At 47.7% G+C, this 14,458-nt stretch overlaps 1 protein-coding gene across 1 annotated transcript; it reads right to left on the bottom strand.

The window, feature by feature from the left end:
• Positions 1 to 2,875: 2,875 nt before the first annotated feature.
• Positions 2,876 to 13,399, bottom strand: LOC308153070 (E3 ubiquitin-protein ligase RNF38-like). Its single transcript, XM_080526164.1, has 12 exons — positions 12,959 to 13,399; positions 10,578 to 10,633; positions 10,252 to 10,433; positions 9,237 to 9,651; positions 8,596 to 8,736; positions 8,230 to 8,418; positions 7,304 to 7,465; positions 5,151 to 5,254; positions 4,510 to 4,591; positions 4,249 to 4,370; positions 4,052 to 4,151; positions 2,876 to 3,655 (listed from the first exon to the last, which is right to left on the bottom strand). Exons 1-12 carry the CDS (start codon positions 13,218 to 13,220, stop codon positions 3,593 to 3,595), a joined length of 1,878 nt encoding a protein of 625 aa, XP_080382290.1. The 5' UTR covers positions 13,221 to 13,399; the 3' UTR covers positions 2,876 to 3,592.
• Positions 13,400 to 14,458: the final 1,059 nt, after the last annotated feature.

Here is a 14,458-nt window from a genome sequence, read left to right as displayed (position 1 = left end):
AAATTGAGCAAATGGAGAGGAACTAAACTGCTCAGGAATGTGACCCTGAGGCCTGGGGAGACTCACATAAATCTACAAAGTTGAATGGTGGAGAGGAAAAAGCACAGTCGATGGGACAACATCATCTCTTTTCAACATCATCAATTTTGTCTCACTCTACAAAATTGGTCTATAACCAAGTGGCCCAAAAAAAAACGTTGATGCATCTCCCGTGTGAAGAATAGTGGAGCTGCATCAAGTTCTGGGTATGTTTGTCACTGGCAGGGACTGGGGGAGTCAGGATCATTACCATTTTTTTAAAGGTAGTTTTTTTTTCTGTAATAAACGTGCTTAACGCAATTCTTTCACGTTGCGTTCAGCCAATCACTCAACCCATTAGTTTGGAACATTATTACATAAAGGCCAATAATTGGTGTTTACATCACTGTCACTACTGTAAATACATTTGATTTGATCTCATTTGATCTTGATTTCTGGCGCTCAAATCATTTTCATTCAACTAGCTGCCTAAGTTAGTGTCTAGTGTAGGGTGACCAGATGGGGGGGGCGCCACATTAAAAATCTCGCTTAGGGCCACAAAAGTCCTAAGGCCGGCCCTGTCCCTAAGTCAGGACATCCTCCAACAACACACAAACAAGCACACACACCTAACCTACCCATATCCCAAACTACACAAAAACGTAGTGCGTGCAAGGGTGGGCGCGTTGGTGGGTTCACGCTTGTGCTAGGGAGACAGGGATGAGGGAGGAAGGAAGGAAGGAAGGGAAGAAAGGAGAAAAGGATGGCGCGGTTCCTTGGGTAATGTGAGGTCATTCCTTTCATGTGTCCTCAGCTAATCAAAACTCTGGCTTTCCTTTCCCTGACAGCCAATCGTTGAGCTGCCTGAGGACATGCCACCAATAAGGAAAAAGCCAGAGGGCATACAGCCAATCAGGGAACAGCTAGAGGACAGCCAATCAGCCAAACATTCAAGGACACCAGTGGGATCCCGAATGAGAAGCACCAAAGTGAAATGTTCTTTTTCAATATTTGCCCATGTGAAAAACAGAGATAAAGTATTTGCAACAGGGCATGACTATGAATGACTTAGATTTTTGAGGATTCGCTGTTCTGCTTGCACGCTACTGCATGCACGCACGAACACACACTCTCTCTCTCTCTCTCTCTCTCTCTCTCTCTCTCTCTCTCTCTCTCTCTTTCTCCCTGTGTACAAATGGGGGGGTGAAGAACGGGAAGGAGGTACTCTGCTTGGTTCATCATGATTGGACCACAAGGCCTGATTCAATCAAACATGAATTCCCAAAACATCACACACCGTGTGTCTCTGTGGTGCGTCTGTTTCAGCAGTAGAAAGGCTCCTCCTGCTCCAGTGCACCAGTGTGGCGTGAAAGGACAATATGTAAAACAGACCTCATCCTCTCTCTATGCATCAGGTCACAAAGCTGAGAGAGAGAGCAACAGCCTCCAATAAACCTCTCTCTACCCTTCCTCTTCCTCTGGCCTCCCTCCCTCCCGTCCCGTTTCCCTTCATTCCTGGATTTCTCTCCCTCCCTCTCTTTCTCGTGTGATTCGGTTTCATAAAAGTAAAGAAACGCAGACGTTTAAAGAGGGGAGGGAGAGAAGAGGGAAGAGAGAAAAACAGAAAGGATAAGAGATCAAGAGATAGAAGAAGGGGGGGGGGGGGGGAGGATGAGGTTGGCTAGAGTAGGGGGGGCCAGCCAGGCGTGACTCATCTCTGTGACGCAGCGACGCGGGTCAGAAAAGCCCGCTGCACAGAGACAGTACAGGCAAACTCACCGTCAAACATCAACACGTCACAACGCTAGCACCGGTGAAAACACGCAGTGTTTTCGTAACAAGCGTGCACTGCGCACAGGCACATGCGCGCTCTCCATCTGGGGTCGCTTGGAAGCAGAAGTGGGTCATTGGCCAGGTTGCCACAAGTGAGTAGCCCAGCCACCCTAATAATTCAGTAGAAACTGTAGGTTTACAGTAGGCATTCAGTAGAAACTGTAGGTTTACAGTAGGCATTCAGTAGAAACACGCTTCTCACAAACAAGGTCAGCCACACATCCTGTCGTATGTCGAAGTGCTAAGTACTAGCACCCAGTCAGTCTCAAGATAACCTTTACAGTCTCCTCTAAAGGCAGACCTTAATGCCACTCCCTAGATTAGAACCAGAATTGCTTTTATTACATCTCAATGTAGTACACAAGAGTAAAAGTCTTTAGTTATTCATTATTATTTTTTACAAAAAACAAAACACAGTGCAGCAGCTTTCAGTCACGCTGCTGCATGAAATGTGCTGGACAAAAAAACTTGCCTTGCCTTGAGCTTAGGTTCCTCAACATTGGCATTGCAGCATCAAAGATGGATGGGTTTACACTCGACGCTTTACGGCTGAGCAGAGCATGCCCATATAGATTACACACATCCAATTCACATCAGTAAGAGGCCATCAAAGTGTCTAGGGGAGGAGAAGACAAGGAAAGCAAGTATGAATACATTAGAGACAGAGCTCAACATCGCTGTATGTCACCAGACCACTGGGAGAGGGCGCCATCTGACGGCAGCTTGCAGTTACTACAACTCAAGATGAAACAAAAGTACAATGATGAAAGGCATAGATTGGAAATAACAGTGTGTATCATATCTTTATTAATGAACCATCACCTCGAGTCTAACACATCCAGTACAGAGAAATCCAGCACAAGTTCATAGTCAACTTCATCACTTATAATAATAATTCATAAAAAAAAAAAACTGTACAAAATGTGATTTTTTAAAAAGTTCATATCAAGCCTTTTTATTTGGTATACAGTACAGATATTCATATATCTATAATACAGCATATATTTATTTAACACATGTGCCACTGCAAAGTCACAGACAAAAACTGATCATCTTTAATAGGAACAAAGAAAAAGAAGGTTAAAATTATGCAACAAGCTTCAGAGGGGGACAGAGAAGCGTGTCAGGAACGATGACCAACAGGAATGATGAGGTAACGACCGCCAGGCAGAACAACTGAACCAACAGAGAGAGATCAGCAACAGAGAGGCAGAGTGGCATGGGCCCTTAGTGTTCAACTACATGGAGAGGGTCTTGTGTAGACCCAAGTCCAGACACAGACACACACACACACACACACACACACACACACACGTTTAGAGACACAGTTTATACAGTGTTTCTCACATGCACGCACACACGAACACACACACACACACACACCTGAGGATGGGCTTAGCTGAAGGGCATTCAGGGCAGAGGATGTGAGAGTTTTTGTGTGTGTGTGTGTGTGTGTGTGTGTGTGTGTGGGAGGGGGCGGGGGGGAATGGAGTGTAGGATGGAGGTGGTGGAAAAAAAGGAAAAAAGAATGATGAAGGGTTAGGGAGGGAAGAGGAGAACTAGTGTGAGGACAGGTAGAGGGCGGGGGGGGGAGGGGCAACGTTTTCAAGAAAGAGATAGAGGATGGAGTAGACGGATGAGGAGTGAAAGACGAGACAGAAAGCAGAGATAAAAGGGAGGAAATCAATGCTTTTGGGGGAGGGCAGTGCTGAAACTACTTGATTGACAGTCGGAGAGGCCGTCACTCTGAGTCTCGCTGGACCTCGGAGGCATCGGCCCTACAGATGGGGCACGTCCTGTTAGCCTGGGGGGGAGAGGGAGGGAGAGGGAGAGGGAGGGAGAGAGAGAGAAAATGGTGTCGTTTAAACAGTGGACAACCTCGTTTTCCACTGGCACAGCACATTTAAGCTTGGAATAACAACTACTCAAACTTGGCCTTAGTGGGAGTGAGTGTACTCAGCATTTTATGTGTGTCTGTGTCTGTGTGTGTGTGTGTGTGTGTGTGTGTGTGTGTGTGTGCCTGCGTGCACATTGGGTTGGTTAGTCATCATTTAATTTGGGGGCCTATATGTGACGGCCTGCTTTGCTCATGCTTTGAGCCAGCCCAATCCAAAAAAACAACAACGCATTTGCCATATTAACAACAATCCATTTTTGCTTGTTGTGATTCGGTGTTACCGATCTGTGTTACTGAACTCACCCTGAGCCACTTGTCGACACACTTCCCATGGAACTCGTGACTGCAGGGGAGAACTCGAAGCAGCTGGCGAGACTCAAAGTCGCTCATACACACCACGCACCTGGAACACAACATGGACACGGAGTCAACCGCTTGGTCTCTGATCGGCTGAGAAAGTGCTGAGAAATCACGGCATCTCTCTCACCGGATGTACTCACAGTAATTGCTCTGATTGGTGGTTGTTGGGGTTGAACCTATAGGAAGGCAGCTGCTCGATGTCTCCCTTGGTCAGACCTCGGAGTTTGGCCTCCCCTAGACGCTCTGCCAGGTTCAGAAGGGCCTGGGGGGAAAAGGAGCGAGGGAAACGATCGTTTGCGTGGACCGAAAAACACAAAACCTATTTTTTGGAAGTGATGGTGTGAGAGCAGAGAAGGGAGAGAGGCGTAGGAGGGGGACAGCAGAGCTACGGGGGGTCTCACCTCATAGTTCTCCACCTCCCCGTCGTCCACGTCCAGCTCCAGACTGATGGCGGGGCCTGTGGGCTGGACGGGCAGCATGGAGCTAGGAGACAGAGAGGAGAGGTGAGGAGACAGCATGGAGCTAGGAGACAGAGACAGGGACAGACACAGACAGACACACAGGGACGGACATAGACAGACACAGACAGACACACAGGGACGGACACAGACAGACAGACACAGACACAGGGACGGACACACAGACACAGACAGACACACAGAAAGGACAGACACACAGGGACAGACACACACACACACTAAATAAACTGTGATTACATGGGGAGAGCCATGTAGTCAACGTTCATTCTTTTCCATCTGTGGGGCGTGAATCCAATGACGGTGATTCAGATGCTACCTGCTGTCCTGGAGTGCTCCCTCACATATTAATCACAACAGCTCCAGAGTCTCAGGTCAGTACTTAATACAAACCAGCAGATGGCGTCATGCACCTGAAAGCATTTAACAGCTACAGATAAATCAACAGGCAAACCTATTTAAGGAGAGCATGCATCGATCCGATTGGCTGACGCCTTTCCCAGCTCAGCATGTGCTTTCTCTAGGGGATAACAACAACTGGTCTGGAAGGTTCTGGAGTTACTTACAGGAAGTAAGGCAGGAAACTGGGGTGGTAAGGCGAGGGTGGCAGTGGCTGCTGGGAGCGGTAGCGGCGCCCTGGGATACGCCGCGGCAGGAAGTTGGCATATGACTGAAACACAGAGAGAGACGGAGGAGAGACGGAGGAGAGGCACCCGTTAAACACCAAAGGTGATGGAGCGTTCCAAACCAAGCTTTGGAATGCTCTTTCCCTCGGAACTTAGACCAGCGGTCTCGGTCGAAGCATTTAAAAAACAGCTGAAGACTGTCCTGTACAGACAGGCTTTTGGCTAACCCCAAGAACCTGTCTTTCTGTGTCCTGTTATTATTTGTTGTACACTTGTTATTTGTTTCTTGTCTTGTTTACCTAATTCTTTTAACCTGCTATTACTTTTGCTCTTTAATTATGTTTTTAGGTCTGTGCTATATAAATAAAATGTGCTTACTTACGTCAGACTCCTGACACCATGTAAACCATGTGTACCGCAACGGTATGTCAAATGCAATAGCTAAAAACATGGGGATCTTATAGACATTGAGCTAAAACGGAGAGCCGCTTTAAGCGCATTTCGCTAGAGAAGGTCACAGACCAGCCAGACAAGGATATTACAAGTGAGGAGGAAAATTGACTTTATTAGCATCAGGGAAGGCATGTAGCCCAGACAGGCTAGCACCATCTCTCACTCCACCTGTCAGTGGTCAGAATGTTCTGGCTCATCTGTGTATGTGTGTCTGTTTCACTATTAGAATCTGAATAGGTTTAAGTTCTATATGCATACAAGATGGTTGTGTAAACCACCAAATATACACTCACCGGGCACTATATTAAGATATACACTATATTAACACTGGGTAGGGCTTCACTTTGCTCTCAGAACATCCTCAATTATTCTTGATTCCACAAGATGTTGGAATACATTCCTTATAAATTCTGGTCCATGGTGACATGATTGCATCACACAATTCCTGCAGATTTGTCAGGTGCACTTTCAAGCTGTGAATCTTCCATTCTACCACATCCCAAAGGTATTCTACTGGATTCAGATTCGGTGACTGGAACTGAAGAACACTGAACACATTGTCATGTTCATGAAACCAGTTTGAGACGACCTTTGCTTTGTGACATGGTGCATTATCAGGATGGAAGTAGCCATTAGAAGATGGGTACATTGTGGTCATGAAGGGATAGACATGGTCAGCAACAATGTTCAAATAGGCTGTGGCATTCAAGCCATGATTGATTGGTACCCAAAGTGTGCCAAGACATTCCCCACAACGTTCTGAATGAATGAGCATGTGTACAGGTGCTCCTAATGGACTCTGTGCACAAGTGTGTGTTTGAATGTCCAGTTTCCCTAAATGTCATGAAAATATTGGCATAAATCCCACCCGGTTTTCACTCTCTAGCTAGCATGCGAACGGTTAGACAAGGTAGCTTAGCAGGCAAACTCTACAAGCCAACCTCAAATCACTTATTCAAAATACCTTTAACACTGTCTATATATTCGAGTTAGCTACAGTATGTGCCTAGTCTAACTGTCGAGGTGTTTGTTGACATGTCACTAACCTGAAAGAATAATAGAAATAAAAAAAGGTGACACCTTTGGGGGTATCTGTTAGAGTACAATACAAACAAGCAGGTGTTACATATAAATATCCTATGTGCCCCACTTGCAATGCGTTTTAGAGATGGCTCTGCTGTAAAAAGTGCAATATAAATAAGGATAATTCATTCATTAAGCCGACTGGGAAATACACATCCACCGGTTTTACCGCCAGTTGGAAACAATGACGTGGACTTCACAACGCTATCTGACGCAGAGTGTAAGGCCCAATCTCATTTCTCATTTTTACCCCTACCCTTCGTTTTCAAGAGCCCCTCACTTTGAAATCTTCCCCTATGAAATGGGACAACCCTTCGAGACACAACTTAAGTTTCACACCATCAATCGATCGAATAAGTCTTCATATAAAAAAGAACAACGCTTCATTACGAGGCCAGTTCATGACAGAACAGCAGTGCTCCGACCCTGCCAGTCCGCACTGATATTAAAAAGCAGCCGACCGTTTATGATCACAAAACTTTGACTTGAGATGGTCCAGACCTAAAAAGGAAATCTCCGGGTTCAGGGCTAATCAAGTTGACCGGAGAGACACTCACCACTCCAAAGAACTCCTGGGGGGGAGGATCGTGGGAGAGAAAGTGGAGCTGTGTGGAGTGGGGGGACAGGGCGTGGTGGGCTGCGGGGGAGTAGTGAAGACCCGCCCCCAAGGACAGGTGCTCCCCCAAGAGCTCCACATCATTCTCTATCCTCTGCAACGGCTACGAGATATACAGGGGAGAGAGAGAGAGAAAGAGAGATGGAGAGAGAGAGAGAGGTCAATTATTACAGCCTACATGCAACAGTTGAGGGGGGCTTCTGAGTCTTTGTAATAAGGTTGTATGATCGCTTCTTCTTCCCCCACTTAGGTTTATATGGGGGGTTTGTGTGTTATCAAAGGCAAATGGTCTCTGTATGTTTTTGTTTTTATCATTTATCACAACCCGTTTTACTTTACTTTATTTTATTCTATTTTCTCAATTATTAGGGTTAGGGTTAATTATTATTATTCCTTCTGTGACTGAGAGATTGGTTAGGGGCACACAAGAGTTCCTGTACAGACAACAACCTTATTGATTTCCTCTGAGGACAAGATGGACTGAGTGATACTGGAAATATTCCCTGAATCTATTATGACTAATGGACAAAGTAACCTGTGACACAAAGCGAACTATTGAGGACATAAGTAAGAATGCGATACCCGCGATGACCTGTCTGTTTTTTTGTTCTTTGTTATTGTTATATGTAAAAAAAGAAAGAAAAAAAGTATTACAAAAATGAAGAAAAAGGTTGTATGATCACAAATCGAATGCCAACAAGTGAAGCCAAGTTTGAAGTATTAATTCAAGGCAATGAAGCGCAGGTATCTCTAGTCTACACGTGGATTAAAAGTTAGTGGCGATGCTGGCTCGGTCTGGAGCTAACCTAGTTGGCTAGGCAACGAAAGATATCTTTCAACCTCCTTCAAAGCGTTTGTGCCACTCACCGATCGCGCCTGCTGTGTTGGGTAGGGCCCAAACTGTCCGGGCTGGGGGAGGTGGGCGGGGTGGTGGGGGAGGTGAGGAGGGGGGTGGGGGAGGTGGGGAGGGGGCAGGAGGAAGGTGGGGTCGCTGGAGAGCAGAGAGGGGAAGGGGTAGGGCATCGGCAAGTGCTGCACAGAACACGTCTGCAGAACCTGAGAGATGCAGAGAGAGAGAGAGAGAAAGAAAGAAAGAAAGAAAGAAATCATTCTATAACACCATTGATTAGAGATAATACATTATTCAAAGGTAAGACCTTTCATTTTGGGATCAATGTAGATTGTGGATGAGGAACAGGATGCAAGTCTGTCTGTCTGAGTGGTTGAACTCACAGGTGGGGGGACGCTGCAGACAGGGTAATGCTGCCCACTGAAGACCACCGAACAGGCTGGGAGCTGCTGGGGGGCAGAGCGAGGGGGCAGGCCAGGAGCGCCCCCTGTAGGAGAGACCTGGTACGGCACAGGAGCAGAGCCCTGCTGGGGGACGGGGGGGGGGGGGGCGGACATAGGTCAAAGTTCATCACACAACCAAGATCACTGCCTTATGCCTTATGTTCAGTTTTATACTGTATGTCTGAAACCTAAATGTATGTGTCTTTATATGCTGCCCTCTCTCTCGGAGTCTCAAATCGTGACGTTAGAATTCTAAGGTTCTATCTCCATTTTTGTCAAAATTTAGTTTTTTACATAATCTGATCCATTAGGTGTTTATTAATGCCTGTGTGGTGTTATTTTTTTCAATATTGAAATTTTTGAGTTAGTAATTTATAAAACACAAAGGTTCCATCTCACATAATGGAATGTAAAAACTTTGACGCTCAATATCTCTGAACTACCCTAAACGGAGATAGAACCTTATAATTCTAAGCTCAAGCAATTCTAAGTATTCACCTGGTTAAATAAAGGTATATAAAGAAATTTAAAAAACATAGGTATATAAAGAAATTTAAAAAACATTTTAAACTTCATCTGACCTGATCGTGGAGGTCCAGCACCATGCCGCTCTGCTGCTGAGTCGGGTGGGGGTGGTGGTGGTGGTGGGGGTGCTGGTGCTGGTGCTGGGCGGCGTGGTGCAGCAGTCTGGGGGACAGGTTGGGGGGGTGGAGGGGGCGGGGGGACAGGTTGGGGGGGTGGTAGGGGCGCTCCTCTGCTCCCCGGGGGGGGGGCTGCTGCTGCTGGCTGTAGGTGTAGCTCTGCGGGGGGACGGGGTGGCGGTAGTTCTCGTCCTGAGGTCCTAGCGACTGACCGTGGTGCGGGTGGGGAGGGTGGTGGTGGTGGTGAGGGTTGTGGTTGTGATGGTGGTGGTGGTAGTGGTGGTGGGGGTGGGGGGGTTGGGGATGGTGGCGGGTGAGGCGGTCGCGGCGACCGCGCTGGCGTCTCATTGGAGGACTGGGTGGGAGAGAAAGAGAAGAGCGTTTATGACATCATCGTGACACACGGTGGGAATGCGGAACGGAATGACAACGTTGACGCTGGCGTAGTGGAATATCGTATGGAAGAAAACACATGAACACGTACGCAACACGTCCACTAGGGGTGTGAGGGTTGTGACATTTTAGACAGGCCAACTCTGACAGAAAAGCCAACAAAGTTTGTGTTAGCATCATCGCCGCTAGCTAGGTTGCCAGAGCTGTTTAGCCTAGCGAGAAAAGGAATGTTTTGCCACACTGCGCGGGACGCCGACAGTCACACGAAACAGTTTCAGGTCTCCAAGAAAAACAATTGATTTTATTTTTTTATAACTTACACTACTACTATTGAGTACAGTTTATCTACTTGAAAATAGCAAGAAGAATTCAGTCGTTGTCCATATCTGTGTAACTCGGCAGATACCATTACCATGCCATCCCTAATATATACACCCACTGCACACACACACACACCCACTGCGTGCACACCCACACCCACCCACCCACACACACACACAGCGCGCACACCCACACACACACACACACAGACACACCCACACACACACAAACACACACCCACCTGCGGCGGTTGCGAACAGGAGTGTGGCATCTCTCCGGTAGGTAGTGTGGGTGTGGCCTGCGGCTGGGGGGCAACTCCCATGGACGAATGGGAGAGGAGGGAGTAGGGGGAGGGGGAGTGCTCAGGTCTAACATAGACTGTTGGGAAAGACGCTGTCGTTTGGGGCTAGGACTGTCCTCGATCTAGAAAGGAGAGAGAGGGAGAGAGAGAGAGAGAGAGAAATCAAACTAGATTACTGGTATGTTTGGTCACATGCATTATTTTGACACCGACACCATGGCATTATCCTACTGATGTGCTGGTAGTGGGTAGTGTTCCGTACTCACCTTGTCCCTGTCATCACTGTAGACGCTGTCTGGGTGGAAGTGAAGTACTCCCCCTACTGGCCAGAGAGAAAACGCAGGGTCACACCAGGCTGCACATTAGAGGTCTGTCCCCCGACGGGTCCCGACGCCAGGGACTGATTAGGGCCGGGCTTTTAGTTGGCATAGATAGGGTTCGGGCCGGGCCGGGCTCCTTGACAAGACACAGGCCGTAAAAAAATCTATTAAAAAATTAATCAATAGGCTTCGGGGCCCGGGTAGGGCTCGGGCCGGAAATGCTTAGCTGGTCGGGCCGGGCCGGGCCTGAATGCCACGGGGCTAGGCCCGGGCCGGGGCCGAGACTTCTCTGGTGCACATAACATCACAAGACTGAAGACTTCAGCCTAACAGGAAGAAACAAGCAGTCACACTCCTCCCTGCCGCTCTGCGACGTTCCGTCCGTTTCCCTGGGCCGTGACAGACAGTACCTAGCAGCCCCAGATGTGTTTGAGCTGGGAGAGAACGGAAACGTGATTACGGCTGAATTAAGTCACCAGACCTCAGCTTCAGTCTGTGTCTAAAATGGCCCGTTTCAGATGTATACTGTAGGATGTTGCGTTGATTAGAGGGGGGGTGGGGTGGAGGGAGAACCACTCTCCAAAACATGGCACACTCGTCTCTCCAATCTCTCACAGAGAAACTCTTCTTCTCTGATCTCAAACATGAAACTACCTCCCTCGATTCCCCTCAAATGACAAACACACACCAGAGACACCCAATCCAATCTCCAATCCGCAGAGATGCCCTTGAACTCCGGCGGCTGGAGGAGTTCCTTTTAAACAGTATCCCCTCAAACATGCTGAACACCTCCCCTTCCTCCTCTTCCATCTTTCACTCCCCCCATCCGACTAGCCCCCCCCTCTATCACCAGAAACAATGGATCTGAGAGCGCTCCTCTCCCTTTCTTGTCTTTGCGACGTCTCTCCGGAGCTCTGTGAAGTCTGGGGAGACTGACAGCTCAAAGACTCCCCACCGGCGGGCTGCAGAGAACAGATGACTGGCTGGGACTCCAGCAGGGACAGGCACACACGTGCAGGGCTGACTGAGACACTGAGAAACAGAGCCACCGTCATAAGGAAAAAGACTAGGCTGGGTTCGGTTTGGCCATGATACAGGGCCATAACATGGGACCCAGGGCACAAATGGAACACTGGGTTTGAGCATATACATGCTGCATACCAACAGGTTCCAGTAATAGGGCTCTAGTCAAGCACAGTTTTGTCTGCTTGAGATTAGCTCAGACAGAGAGGAAACGTATGCAAAGATATTTTTCGCCACCTCCAAATCCAGTCCTGACACATTCCCCTGAAAGTGATGTTTAGAGGCGTGAAATGCTTAGAGCTCTGCTAAGTGCACATGCACGCACACATGCACAGTATTCAAAAAGGAGGCATCTGCAGCTGCTTAGAGCAAGGGAGTGGGTTCAAACAGCTGGGAGATGCAACATTACAGTCATACACACATAAATCCTTCTTTGCAGTGTCTATGTCTGAGTGGGGAGCCGTGTCTGTGTGTTCCAATTTGGGGTCTGGATGGCAGCAGTGCCATTATAAAAGTGCTCTATTAAAAGCTTGCATTCATTCATAGGCCTTTTTTGCCTAGGGTAATCCACTCTTCTATAATGGCATGTTTCCTCAGCCTTTCTGCTGTGGTTAGTGGGAACCACACAAGAATACTGGGTAAACACAGATTGAAAGCATCGACCAATCAATGTGTCAACACAAACAGTAAATTATTCAGTTTTTTGTTTCAATTCTCAACCAAGGGGACATTTAAAAGCTTTTTGAAAAACGTAAACATATGTTCATACCTCAGTCAAGTAGAATTAAGTGGTCGAGATGCTTCAAATTTCTAGGCCTATATAATGCAGGTGAAAATGTGTGTGACTAGATGCTGCAGAAACAACGAGCCATTTCGATCATATTTGTGCATACCTCGAGCTATTTCCCCAAAAGAGGCTTAACGTGTGGATAACTTTCTCCCATTTGTCTGTGGCAGTTTACACTAGCCATGTTTCCATAACAAAACATGTTGTGCCTAAAGTTTGAGTGATTAGCAGATGAGACAAGACGCACAGGCCTAACATTACCCCCTGTGAATAAGTAATTAGGAGGACCATGTATGCCTCCATCTGAATGCATATCACCAACACAACACATGAGAAAATACATTTTAAAAAGAGGATTGTATCAGGATGTGGGCCAACAACAACATAGGAAAGAAAGTGCTGTTCTGTCCAATCACAAAGTCTGACTGTGAAAGCTATACATCAAGCCTGTTGAACCGTTAATGGTAGAATAGGCCAGGGGTGTGTTGCATCTAGTAAGCGGGCCTTTGAGTCTTACCAGCGCTGGGGTGTCTGTGAGGGGCTCCGTGGGAAGTGTGTCGTTGTGCCCCCTGTGCAGACAGGTAGTTCCCTGGGGTGTGCTGGTTCTCCGGGTAGCTGCGCGCTCCGTGCGGCGCCCACCCAGGGTTGTTCTGTGGGGGGTAGTTCACCCCGATCCCTCCGCTGGCGTTCATCATGTTCCCGTTGCCGATGGCGTTATTGCCGCTGCCGTAATGATAGAATCCTGACCGTGACCGCGACCGAGTCCTCGGGGGGTCCATGGCTCCAGGGGGCGGCGGTGGGAGGAGGACGTAATGGAGGGATCTGGAGACGGAGGTTTTAGTGGGACTCGGGAGCCTCCCTCTCGTAGACCGACTCTCCTCGTCTCCCTGCCCGCCTCGGTGATCTCCGTTCTCGGCCTGTTTGGGAGACAATTCCTTGGCGTAAACCGAGACGGAGGTACAATGGGAACAGCGGACAAGGCTAGTCGCAGACCTAATGTCGCTCAGGCACCACCTGCATCTGGTGTTTCCTCTCTCCCTTTCTCAGTCTGGTCTGTGTTCTGTCGCACGTCAGTCAAAACACCTCTCCAAGCCGTTTCATCACTACAGAAGTCAATGTTATCTATAGTAGCAGGTGTTATTATAACGCTAGCTAAACATTGTCACAATGGAAAAAAAAACACCATAACGAATCTAGAGCAGGTATATATGTACAGCGGACAGCTGCAGAGAGAGTGTAGTTGGGTTACAGTACCTCCTTCTGGTTTCTCTATTGTTTCATACCAAGTCCTCCTAGGTATCTAGGAAGCTTTGATTTGCAGGCGAGTTTATTAGGAAAAGCTGTTTTCCAAACGACTCGAGCGAGTTCAACTTCTACATTCAATCGGGCCAACGGGCGGAGACAGTGTTGACACACACAGCTGACTTAGATCAATAGAAGGAGCTAAACCTGTTGTTGGCTCGTCGTGTTTGTTTGTAAACCTCGTAGCGAGACCTTAGCTAGCTGGCTGGCTCACCACCACAGCTGACAACATGCGAAGTTGGTTAAAATATCCCGTAAACAATTCCCCTTCCCATTAAATACATTTTAAAAAGCCCTGAGATTCAGGATATGAAATATTTAGCGTCCGCCTGCAATGTTTCGCCAAAGGCAAATCTGTATCGTGTTTAAAGGGCTAACACACAGGAAAGCTAAGCTAGCGAGGAAAACAAGTTAGCTCCATCGTTCGCTAGCTAGCTTAACGATATGACGAGATGACGGTTTTACCACACTGACGCCTAGATAATGTTTGTATATATAATAGATAATGTAACGCATTGCACGATCTTACAAAAATGTCGCTCCTCGTAGACGGTTTAAATCCCCTCACATTCGGCGTTCGCTGCCAAGGCTGGCGTTCTCTGTAGATGTCAGTGGTGGGGCGCGTGAGTGGAGATCAATCAATGGGGTTTTCAGATCTCTGGTCAGACGAATCAAATCGAACACAGAAGAATACGATGATTGTTCTCACAGGGTA

The sequence above is a fragment of the Nansenia antarctica genome (genome assembly GCF_963989245.1).
Source record: "Nansenia antarctica genome assembly, chromosome: 3".
Classification (NCBI taxonomy): domain Eukaryota; kingdom Metazoa; phylum Chordata; class Actinopteri; order Argentiniformes; family Microstomatidae; genus Nansenia; species Nansenia antarctica.
The sequence above is the reverse complement of the archived record's forward strand: the minus strand, read 5'-3'. Positions and strand labels throughout refer to the sequence as shown.